This window comes from Choloepus didactylus, chromosome 21, assembly GCF_015220235.1.
Source record: "Choloepus didactylus isolate mChoDid1 chromosome 21, mChoDid1.pri, whole genome shotgun sequence".
In the NCBI taxonomy this organism is placed as follows: Eukaryota; Metazoa; Chordata; class Mammalia; order Pilosa; family Megalonychidae; genus Choloepus; species Choloepus didactylus.
This window is the reverse complement of record NC_051327.1, coordinates 31,209,676-31,221,710: the sequence shown is the minus strand read 5'-3', so window position 1 is coordinate 31,221,710 and position 12,035 is coordinate 31,209,676. Positions and strand designations below refer to the sequence as shown.

General features: G+C 51.5%; 1 protein-coding gene and 1 pseudogene across 1 annotated transcript in view; both read right to left on the bottom strand.

The window, feature by feature from the left end:
- Nucleotides 1–10,301, bottom strand: part of MGRN1 (mahogunin ring finger 1) — a 74,611-nt gene extending 64,310 nt beyond the window's left edge. The window contains 1 exon segment of the mRNA XM_037814109.1: nucleotides 10,072–10,301. Within this exon segment, the coding sequence (XP_037670037.1) occupies nucleotides 10,072–10,159 (88 nt within the window). The 5' untranslated portion in view covers nucleotides 10,160–10,301.
- On the bottom strand, nucleotides 554–1,806 carry LOC119517430 (annotated as a pseudogene).
- Nucleotides 10,302–12,035: the final 1,734 nt, after the last annotated feature.

The window sequence follows — 12,035 nt, the reverse complement described above, 5'->3', positions numbered from 1 at the left end:
CAGTTCTCCCCCACAACATACACAACTGGCTATCGGAACACTTAAACCAGGTCAGAGTGTCCAACACGATGAAGCCTCAACCGACGAGCACCAAACTGCTCCGCTAAGATGCCAGTAAAGCAAAGCAGGAAATCTTAAATCAAAATAAAAGTATCGTGTGAGGCCAATTTTCATACAGATTGCTAGTTCCTTAATGTATTCCCCCTTCTACAACACTAATAAAGGGAGTGTCTCACTGCAAAGAAAATTTTATTTTATGTATCATCAGCCATGAATTTTTGTCATTAGTTATTACATAAACACCACCTCAGGCCATTATCCAGTGACAAGACCATTCGATGCCCACAATTCGCTTCTGTAACTACAAACAGAATTTTCACGATTTACCCAAGTACAACTTCTCAGTGAGGTTTAAAGTTGAGACACAATCTAACATTCATAACATCTGATGTTTTATACAGAGTAATATAGGAGAGTTGAGTTTTCAATTACCTTTCGAGCGACCTTATGTAAAATAAATCAATAGTTGAGATGTTCCAAATCTCCAACAGAGTTTCAAATGCACATAAATGGTTACGGGCTCTGAGATTTTTAAGAAACATCTTCCACGCCCACATCCTGCTGTAACTGCTGTACCATTTCTTCCAGCTGCTTTCCTTTGTCTGCAGGAGGAGCCCGGGGAAGATGGAAGTTTTGTTTGACTTCTTTTATGTCCTGAACTTTCTGTTCTTTATTTTTCTGTAACCTGATCATTATAAATTTAGCTTGGCGTTTCTGTTTAATTTCTTTGATTCTCTTCATTGCGCTGAGAGTTTTATTCCATAGCTCTCACTGGTACGGGACAGGTTCATTTCAACGTTTTTCAAATTTAAATGAATTATCCACTGTAAGCTCTTTACCAGGTGCTTTCTGAAATGCTTTATTCCTGACCTTGTGAGGATTATGCTTCTTTTTAAAGTTTTTATGACATTTGGATTTACAGACTCTGAACCCCTTACAATCGCTGTGGAGGAACTTTGTGCCATGGCCGGGACAGACTGGCCACAAACTGAAATCACACTTCTTGATACGCACATCCAAACTAAGTCTCCTTTTATCCCAGCCCTTGCCCCCGGCCCGCGAGCCACAGCCAACGTCGGGGCCGGCGGCAGCCACCACCTGGCACTGGACGAAAGGCCTGTTTGCTGTCCAGCCAGGCCACCTCCTCGCCATTCCAAGGACAGACCACCTCCCGGTCTCCGGTTTCTGAGACCCCAGTGCCTGACCCAGGCCACAAAGAAGCCTCCCACTCAGCTGCGGTCTGGGGCAGGAGGTGGCCCAAGTGGTCCTGGACCCCAAAGACCAGCCAGAACCAGGACAAAGCCGGGGGAGCCTGAGCGGAGCTTCCCGTTGTTTACCGGTTTCTGCGACAATGGCCATGACCACGTCTTACTGCGAGCCCAGCACGGCACATCCTGTACCACGTGTCACGCTCCCCCAACCCCACGGTGTGAGCACACTCAGTGCTCCCGTTTAACGGATGACAGAGGAAGGCAGGAACTTGCTGGTGGAGGCAGAGTCTTTGTCAAACCCAGACAGCTCACCCCAGGGCTCGGGCTGGCTGTTTCCATGACTCATGGCCCCAAGGTGAGCCGTCCCGGATCCTCCTCCAGCTTCCTGTCCTGGAAGCTGGAAGAGGAGAAGGGGAAGGTGGAGCCCTCCTAGAAAGGAGTGAAATATGCTTCCCGGGTAGGGCTCTTGTCTTCTCAGAGCCCCCAGAAGCTCCTAGCTGCAGAGAGAACCCCCTCACCCCGCACCCCCAAGCAGAGAGACAGTGGAGCCCAGCCTCCCCCACAAATCTGGGAGCCTCACGGGTACAGCAACTTCTCTGGGAGACTCAAAAATTCTGGAAACAACCCCAATGTCTATCAACAGATGAATGGATCAACAAAATGTGCTACTTCCGTACAAGGGAAAATTATTTTTCAGCCATAGAAAGGAATGAAGTTCTGACACGTGCTAAAAAACACTGTGCTGAGTGAAACAAGCGAGAGCCTGAAGCCCACAGATTGCATGACTCCATTTAAATGAAATGTCCAGAAGAGGAAAATCCAGAGAAGGGAAATAAATTCACAGTTGCCAGGGGAAGGAGGCTGGGGAGCAAGTGCCAGTGGGTACAGGGGTTCTTTTTGGGCTGACAAAAATGTCCTAGATTTAGGTGGTGGTGATGGTTGCACAACCTTGTGAATGTACCAAAAACCACTGAGCTGAACACTTTAAAAGGAGGCCTGGTGACCTACGTGAAATGCCCCTCAATAAGGCTGTTACTTTAAATAATGACCCGCCCTCCTCTCCCGGCTGCAGACCACCGCCAGCTCGGGGTCACTCCCCTGGGAGGTCGGGCTGGCTTGGCCTGGGGGGGAGCGCAAGTTCAAAGGCCCAAAGGTGAGCCCTGGTGCAATGGACAGTGATGGTGACGGTGCAGCGAAGACTGGGGAGCAGGAGGCTGGCCTGAGGTGGGTTAACACAGGCAGGCTGTTTTCGATTTAACAGAAGGTGACTGTTTTTCAACAATTCCCAGAGAAACCGTGAGGGGTCCCTCAAGCGGATGTGACCTGTGACACACTGAGCCCAGCAAACAATGTGGGGACCTTGGGGACACCCCTGCTCCCAGGGGCCCAGGACAAACACACAGGGCCCAGGGCTCCCACACACCCAGAGCACGGGCGGGACACGGGGTCAGGATGCCCACAACCCAGGCCCCTGGCCTGTGGGGATCCAGGGGCCCGTGGTAGGGCCCTCACGCCCAGGCCCGGCCCGACACCCCCCTGGAGCAAGCACACCCTCAGACCCCACAGGCCCACAAAGCTTTCTGTCACTGTCGTTTTTGTTGTTGTTGTTTCACCTAAAATATAACCTTGCTTAAGTCTAGATAACTGAGCTTAGTAAACACACCTGAATCCCACAGCTCTTAGGATGACAGAGTCCAAACCACGTCCACACCGGCAGCGCGCAGCCCGGGTCTTCAGTGTCACCAGCGCAGATGACGCTGGGCAGCTACATCTCCGCTCACCAGGACGCGACGAGGCCCAGGAGCCTGGAGCTGGGCGTGAGAACTCCCGCACGCAGGTGAAGTGTCCTCCTCCGTTCCCACTGCCACCACAGCGCGCTCCCCGCGCACGGGGCCCAGAAGGCCAGTGGGGACACAGGGGTCCTCCCTGCTCTGCAACAGCTGCTTCCGCTCTATGCTTCCAGCGCCAAATAAACCAGGACAGGGCCACGGTCCTCCTGGCAGAGGTGGCACTGGAGCCACCGGCAGGTCTCGTGTATGTGAATTTCCAGGCTGCTGTCAAGCTAGAGGCACTCACCCAAAATACTCCCCCCACACCATGGGCCTCAGACTCTGCTCAAAGCCCCATGGGGAAGATGTGGCCCAGTGAGTGTGAGCAGCACCCCCAGGGGGGAGATGTGGGTCCACTCCTCCACAGAGTGTATTAAATGGCTACTGAGTCAGGGGACCCAGGGTTCAGGCTGATTTCCAGCTCCTCTGCAGAAGCAACACAAAAGTTAGTGTCACAGAGCATGGCAAAGTGCCAACAAAGTAAAGGTGGTGAAAACACTCGGCCCTGGCCTCCGCACTTGAAACGTTCGGGATTCTGGCACATTCTGACCGCCGTTTGCCCTGCTGCTTCTCTTAGGGCAACCTGGTCCCAGAGCAGGGCGGGGCCCTCAGACCCCAGGGCGGCCGGCTCCGCTGAGGGGCTCACAGTTTACAGGGGTGTCAGCAGCAGGGGCCCGGCCAGGCCCTGCACGTGGCACCCATGGCGACCAGGGTCCCCAAGGACGGGCCCCACACTCTTCAGGAGCTCTGCGGTGGTGCCCTAGCACCTGCTTTCCTTTCTTTTTTTTTCAATTGAGATGACACCCACATAACATAAAATTAACCATTTTAAAGTGAACAATTCATCTTATCTAGTTCCAAAACATTTTTGTCACTCCTAGAAGGAAACCCTGTACCCATAAGCAGTCACTCCCCACTGCCTCTGCCCCCGGCTCCTGGTAACCACCGATCTGCTTTCTGTCTCCGGATCTGGTATTACACGTGCGTCTTACAAGTGAACTCACAGGTACTGGTCGTTCACTCAAAGTGAGGTCCTCGGGGTGTCCCCTGCCGCAGCTGGACAAGCACTCCACCCCTCTGCACAGCCGAGCAACGTGCCAGTGCGCAAGAGACCACATTTGGTTCATCCCATCGCCTGCTGACAGGCACTTAGGCTGTTTCCGCCCCTCGGGGATGGCGTACTCCTGCCTCTGAACCTCGGGCACGGGGCTGCCTGTGCGGACTCAGCTTCCTCATCTGCAAAGGCTAACAGGGCCAGCCCTGCAGGACCATGCGAGGAGCCAGCAGGATGCACAGCCGTACAGGGCAGGCCCTCGGCCCCGGGAGCCGCCCTGACCATGGAGCCCCAGGTTTCACAGCCAGGGAGGGGGAGGAGGTCTTGAACCAGCACCCCAGGTCCCCCAACCCCGGCCCCTTCCACTCTGCCATGCCTCAAAGTCCCAGCCCGTGTGCTCTGCGGAAGTCCCCGCTCCCGCTTGCTCTCCCAAGGAGGAAGGCCCAGGGAGACACCTTAGGGCGCTGTGCTCGCCCCAGGGGCACGTGGAGACAACTAGCCAGGCAGGAGGGCCCACTGGCTCCCGTAGGCCTCTCAGCCCTGCAACGGAAAGGACGGGCAAGGCCTGGCCTTGGGATTTTGCACAAAATGCCATGTTGGGTGCAGGCTTCCAAAGAGGAGGAAAATACCTACACAAAGGGGGCTGCATCCACACTAAATAATTTAACATGCATGGTCAGTTTATTCAAACACCATAATTACACAGAACTTTGAATATGAAGTGAGATCTGGTAGGTTTGTACAGGTTAGTGCAAAATCCTGATACATCCTATTTAGTTTGGGCAGAGAATAAAAATATATTTGCAGGGCCCCCCTGAGGAATTGGGGGAAAATGTGGAAATGGTGGATGTCCCCACCAGGGTTATTACTGATTCTCTCACAAACACTGGGGACTACCAATTTAGTAGGCCAAACCCTCGATCTTGGGGTTGCCCTCATGAAGCTTGTTACCACAAAGGAGAGGCTAAGCCTACTTATAATTGTGCCTAAGAGTCTCCCCCAGAGAACCTCTTTTGTTGCTCAGATGTGGCCTCTCTTTCTCTAAGCCAACTGGTCAGGTGAGCTCACTGCCCTCCCCCTACATTGGACATGACTCCCAGGGGATGTCATGGCAACACGGGACATGACTCCTGGGGATGAGCCTGGACCCGGCATCAGGGGATTGAGAAAGCCTTCTTGGACCAAAAGGGGGAAGAGAAATCAGTGGCTGAGAGATCTCAAATGGAGTCGAGAGGTCACTCTGGAGGGCATTCTTATGTACTATATAGATAATCCTTTTCAGTTTTTAGTATATTAGAATAGCTAGAAGGAAATACCTGAAACTGTCAAACTGCAACCCAATAGCCTTGAATCTTGAAGATGACTGCATAACTATGTAGATAACATGGTATGACTGTGTGATGGTGAAAACCTTGTGGCTCACACTCCCTTTATCCAGTGTATGGACAGATGAGTAGAAAAATGGGGACAAAAACTAAACGAAAAATAGGGTGGAATGGAGGGGATGGAATGCTTTGGGTGTTCTTTTTTACTTTTATTTTTATTCTTATTTTTATTCTTTTTGGAGTACGGAAACCACTAAAAAATTGATTGGAGCACAACTATGAACAACTGATTGTACACTTTGAAGAACTGTATGTTATGTGAACAGATCTCAATAAAATTGCATTAAAAAAACAAAAAAAAATTTGATTTTGATTGTGGTGATGATGCACAACTATATGACGGTACTGTGAACAGCTGATTGTACACTGTGGATAACTGCATGATATGTGAATATATCTCAATAAAACTGAATTTAAAAAGGGGGCGGGGTACTGCACTGACTGCAAGCTAGCAGAACGCAGGTTGGGGTCTGGATCTGGCCTGGGCTGGAATCTGGCCCCACCATGAACTTCAGGTGAGGCTGGTCGCTGCTCCTGGGCCTCGGTCCTCACCTGTCACTGGGGGCTCCAGGCAAGAACAACGTTCCCCCAGCTTCAGGAACTCACTGCAGGGCTTGTCCCACGACTTTTCCTACGTGCCTAAGTGTACTTAATGTCTTCGTCAAAATCAACTCTTACTTCAAGAAATGTCAAGAAAGAAACTTTCTATCACTACTGGATTGGAAAACCAATATCACTTGCCTTAATTAGATAAAGTTACCTTAAAAATGCATAATATCAAGAACACAAAGCCCTAAATACCTGTTCATTGAGAGGAAAACTCAATATTGTGGCATTTCTCCCCAAACTGTTGATAGATTTGATGTGATCATTATCTAAATCCCTGCAGGTTTTTTGTAGACATTGACAAGGTAATTCCAAGGTTTATTTAGAAATGCAGAGGACTAGAATATCCAAAATAATTTTGAAAAATAAAAAGGTGGAGGACTTATACCACCTGATTTCCAAAACGTATTCTGAAGTTACATGAAACAAGGCGGAGCGGTACTGGCATAAGGCTAGCCCAGGCTTTCTCTGCCTTGGCACAATTGACGTTTAGGCCAGAGGAGCTGTCCTGGGCACCGGAGAATGTTTCACAATATTCTCGGCCTCTACCGAGACAGTAGCATACCACTCCCCCACCCCCCCACCCCAGCTGTTAACAACTAAAAGTGTCCTCAGACATTGCCAAATGTTCCGTGGGGGCCAAAATCGCCCCCCGTTGAGAACCACTGGGATAGACTTATAGATCAAAGAAACAGAACAGAGTCCAGAGATAACCCCTCACATTTATGGTCAACCGATTTTCAAGAATGTGCGAAGGCAATTTAATGGAAAAAGAATTGTCTTTTCATCAATGATGCTAGAATAACCAAATATCCACATGCCAAAAAAAAAAAAAAAATTAAACGAACTTAGATCTTTACCTCAAACTATATACAAAAACATTAAATTACAGTTTGGCAGTTCCTCAGAAAGTCAGACATAGAGTTACAATAGAATCCAGCAACTCCACTCCTAGGTATATACCCAAGAGAATGAAAACATATGTTCACACAAAGCCTTGTATATAAATATTCCTAGCAGCATTATCCATAATAGGCAAAGAGCAGACCAACCCAAACGTCCATGAATGGAACAGATAAACAGGATGTGCTGTTTCCACACGATGGAACGGAGTACTGATATGTGCTCTATCAATAAACCTCAAAAACATTATGCTAAGTCAAAGAAGCCTGCCAAAAAAAGACTACATACCATATGATTCCATTAATATGAAATGTCCAGAAAAGGGAAATTTTTAAGGCAGAAATCACATCAGTGATGAGCTGGGGGTGGAGTGGGAACTGACTGGAAATAGGCACAAGGGGACTTCTCCAGGTGACGGAAGTGTCTAAAACTGGATTGTAGTGATGGCTGAACAAGTCTATAAAAGTACCAAAAATCACCAAACCCTACGTTTGCAACAGATCAATTGTATGGAGCCTAAATTACACTCGGTAAAGCTCTTATGAGTGAAACAAATTTTAAAAACACAATGAAACCAAAGCTCAAGCATTAAATTTGAGCTAGATACTGCAGTTGGAAAGTGCTACAGATGCATCAAAAGACATTAAAACAGAATGACCCTTTCTCCTCGACAAAAATCAATAAAACTCAACAGAGACCTGAAAAGGGAACAACTTTCTCATGTGATTTAACAGCCCAGGGGGTATCCCCCACAATCGTTCCAAACCCCTCCAAGGCGCCCAGTCCACTCCTAGGGAAATGCACGCAGGCACCGCGAGGGGCCCTTCTGCCTCTACTGACCCGCCAGAATCTCACGGAGGGTCTAGAAGGCAGCGGAGCCCCCGGGCACAGGGCCAGGATCCCCAGGCTCCCCAAAAGTCCAGGGACCAGGAGCTATGAACAGGACAGGTTTAAGTGTCTGCAAGGCGGGCCAGAAAAATAAGGAGGCAGGTAAGGAAAAAATATCAGGCAGAGTGGACAGCCTTTGGACTGGGCAGGCCCGGAAAAGAGCCATCGCTCCTGGCAGCCAATGGGGTTCACCTGCGGTGCCAGCTCCACCTGATCCGAGTGGCGACTGGATTCTGAAAGCAAGTCCAGGCTCAGTGGGACAGGGTGTCACGACCCAGTAACAAAGTCTGCCAAGGCCAGATCCAAAAGCCGGGCTGGGAAAGCGGTGTCTTTGTCAACCCTGCTCAAAGGTGTTTTGTCCGAGCTCTCAAGTGAAGGGACATCAAGTCTGCTTTGGGCCCAGGTGACCGACGTGCCCTATCAACTTATTTGTTTTGGAAATCTCAACCATGTGGGAAAAAATCAAGCCAGCGTCTACTACTTTCAGGGTCCGAGCCTAATCTACTTTCTAAACAATTTTAGCAGCCAACATTCAGCGAGCACCAAGTATGTGCCAGGCACTGTTCTGGGCACCATGTGCGCATGGGCCCACTTAGGTGGTATCAACAGTTTATCACCATTTTGCAGATGGGAAAACTGTGGCCCAGGAGGTTAAGAAACTCACCCTGGGTCATTCATCTGGAGACAGGCTGGGAGAACATTGGAGACAGAAAAAGACATTAAATAACTGCTCCGTTGGGTCTGGGGATGTCAGCCCATGGGCCTCCGGAGGTTCCCCTGGCCTCCAGCCCCACAACAAGGGGACATGGTGCTCTCTCCAACTGGCAAGCAGTGCTTTCTGCCCAGCTCTGCTCCATTTTCTTCCCATAGCTCTGAAACTGCCATTTCCTTAAACCCCCAAATCACTTTTTTCCACTTTGCAAAATCAGGGCAGAGCAGTTCTCAAACCTAAGTGGACGTCAGACTCACCTGGGCAATGGGTTTAAATGCAGGTTCTAGGCCCCAGCAGGCCCTGTGGGTCTGTGGCATGACCTTAATAAGTGTCCCCAAGGGGTTGGAGCAGGTGGCCCTGGACCTCCCTGGGAAGGCCCTGGGAGATGCCAGAGATGCCAGAGAGCCAGCTGTGAGGCCCAGGAGGCCAGACGTCAGATCAGCCGCTTCAGAGGCCAGGATCTGAGGTACCCACTCCGAAGGTCCCAACGATGCCCCAATCCTCCCTCTGCCATCCCCTCCTTCTCTCCTTTCCACCCCAAGTAACTGGATGAGAGCGACCGTGAGGACCAGAACTAAAAGTCCTCAGTCAGGCCCCGCTCATCATCAGAGGCAGCAGGACAGCGAGGACACAAAGCTTGTCTGGGAATCTGGGAGGCGGGCACCTGGGCCTGACCCCGGGTGTTGTCTCCATCCAGCTCAGACACCTTGGGAAAGTCACTTCCTCCTTGGAAACGCCAGGTCCTTGAGCCATGAAACAGAGACGGGAGAACCCAGAAAACCCCCTCCAACCATCCCAGTGTTCTCCAGCTTGCCAACAACCCCTAGCCCCTTCCCGCCATCAATTCCAATCATCTCTTCCGGCCTAGGCCCCCTGGCCCCAACACCACCCCACCCACCACCCCAGGAGGCCGCAGGACAGTTCAGCCTCTGCCCTGACAGAATGGAAACTGTCCAGAACCACCAGGCCACCAAACAAAGTGAAAAAACGGTGATGTCAGTTCTGATGACAATTGATACTTTATAAGCACAGACGAAAGACCAGGCACTGTGCTGAGCGCCTCGCCGGCGCTGTGTCACAGAACCTCACCCCAGCCCACCCTCACCCCACTTTCTAACAGGTCCCCCACGGTAAGGATGAAGGAGCTGAGGCCCAGAGGGATTTAAGTGACTGACCCAAGGTCACCCGGCCGGGAAGTGGCAGCACCGGGCACGACCTCGGGCGAGTCGGGCGCTCTCGGGCCCAGCCCCCCACCCACACCGCGGGGTCCCGGCCGAGGAGAGGCGCGAAGCTTCGGGACCTGGGCGTAGGAAGGAGGGTCCCAGGGCCGCGGGGCCCCGCGCGGGCGCCACCCCGGCCACCGTCGCCCGGGCCCGCGTTCCACCCGGCGCCCGCCGTCCGCACCCGGGGGCCCGGCGCTCACCGGACTTCGGGGGGTAGCGATAGGCCGAGTTGGCCTGGATGTCGATGTCCTCCACCCCCGCGATGCGGCGGCTCAGGATGGAGCCCATGGTGCGCTGCGCGGCCAGGCAGGGGCCGGGGCTGGGACGGCGGCGGCGTCTTCAAGTGGACATGGCCCGGACCGGGCCGCACGGACGCTTGTCCACGGCCGCAGCAGCGCCTCGGCCTCCGAGCCCCCCCCCCGGCTCGGCCAAGGGCCCGACGCCACGGCGACCCCGCCTCCCGGGCCCGCGGCATCTCGGGAAATGGAGTCCTCTCGCCGCCAGGGCCGCGCTGCGGGAAGCCCATCTGGGAACCACATTTCCCAGGATGCTCGGCTCCCAGGCCTGCTGAAGTTATAGACCAGCACTTCGGGACAAACCAAATGGACTTAAATCCGGAGGGGAGGAACAATGCACCGCGCCGCAAATTGTCCTTGTCTTTGCATTCCAGGCGCAGCATTAGCATCTTAACTCTATTGTCTCCTCATAGTCTGTTCAGATATAGACCTTTTTAGGAATCCAAAGTCTTCCATTTACCCTTTTGGTGAAATGTCTCCCTGCGCCATTGTGGTTTTCCCCACTTCCCACGGTCTACCTCCTGCCCGGCCAGCAGAGGGCACACCTTTACCTGCCACCCAGCAAGCGCTGGTCTGGGACACAAGCTTACCTGGAACAATGCACACTGGGGAAGCAAAGCACCTGCTTTGGCCTTAGTCAGAACTCAGGCACCTCTCCAATACCACGTCCAGAACAATTACTTCGAAGACATAATTTTACAGCCCCCACACAAGGCAGTAGATCTCTCCCCATTTTACAGAGAAACTGAGGCAAAAAGGATGGAGGGCCACAGAGAAGATGCTGGAGACAAGTTTGCAAGAATCAGGGTAAAGATATAGAACCTCATAGTTTACAAAGTACTTTCTTGGCTTTTGACTCACATGCACAAGTCTGTTAGCAGGCCAAGCTGGGGTCTGTTTCTGCCGAGTTTACAGTGGAGGAACTAGGGCTCAGGGAGGGAAGTGACTTCTCAGGGGCAAAGGAGGTTCTCAAAAGCCTGCTGCACCAAGAAAGCAGCTAGGGAGGGCAGCAGCTAAGGGTCTCCGATGGTGAATTCACCACAGCCCACGTTACCTTTACCAGGACTAAAACCCAGAGAACGGCCTTCGGAATGCTTGAATGCCCAGATTTCATGTCTTTTGACACTGGTTGGGCCTGATGACACCCCCACCTCTGTTTGATCTTTCTTCACTTTACTCTATACTTCCTTTTGTTGCATCATGTTACACAGGTACATTCAACTGAATGCCCTCCCTGACTGTTTCAGGGAAGGAAAGGAGAATACTGAGAACTCTCTTGTTCCTACACATACTCCTGAAAAATAACACCAACATGTCCTCCCTCTGGATGCTGGGCCAGGGCAGCCGTTTTCACAGCTGAGTGCTTGATTAACTAAACATTCAGCTTCATGGAGTTTTGTACCGGAGGTATTCTCAAAGCCCCTCTGGAGTTATTTTTCTGTGATTATCCATGCCCAGCTGGGAGACAGGCCCTTTCTGATTTAGTCCTAGCTCCACAATCAACATCCGGGATGATTCATTCATTTAGTCAACAAACGTTTATCATGCAGCTACTATGCAAAAGGCGATAGGAGTCAGCCAACAGAGATCAAAGGATGGAGCAAGCCAGACATGGAGGTTGTAGGCTAATGGAGAAACAGACTAAAAACGTTAACAAATGAATAGTTACAAACCGTGTTGTTAAGTGCTACAGGGCAATGGATTGAAGTGTCTAAGGAGGTGACATTGAAACCAAGACTTGAAATAGCAGTAAACAGCTAAAGTATGAAGGAGAGGCCAACATGAGCCCCTGGCAGGAGGATCAGCATGTGCAAGGTCCCTGAGGCAAGAAATAGCTGACTGTGGTCCAGGAGCTCAAAGGTGTGGAG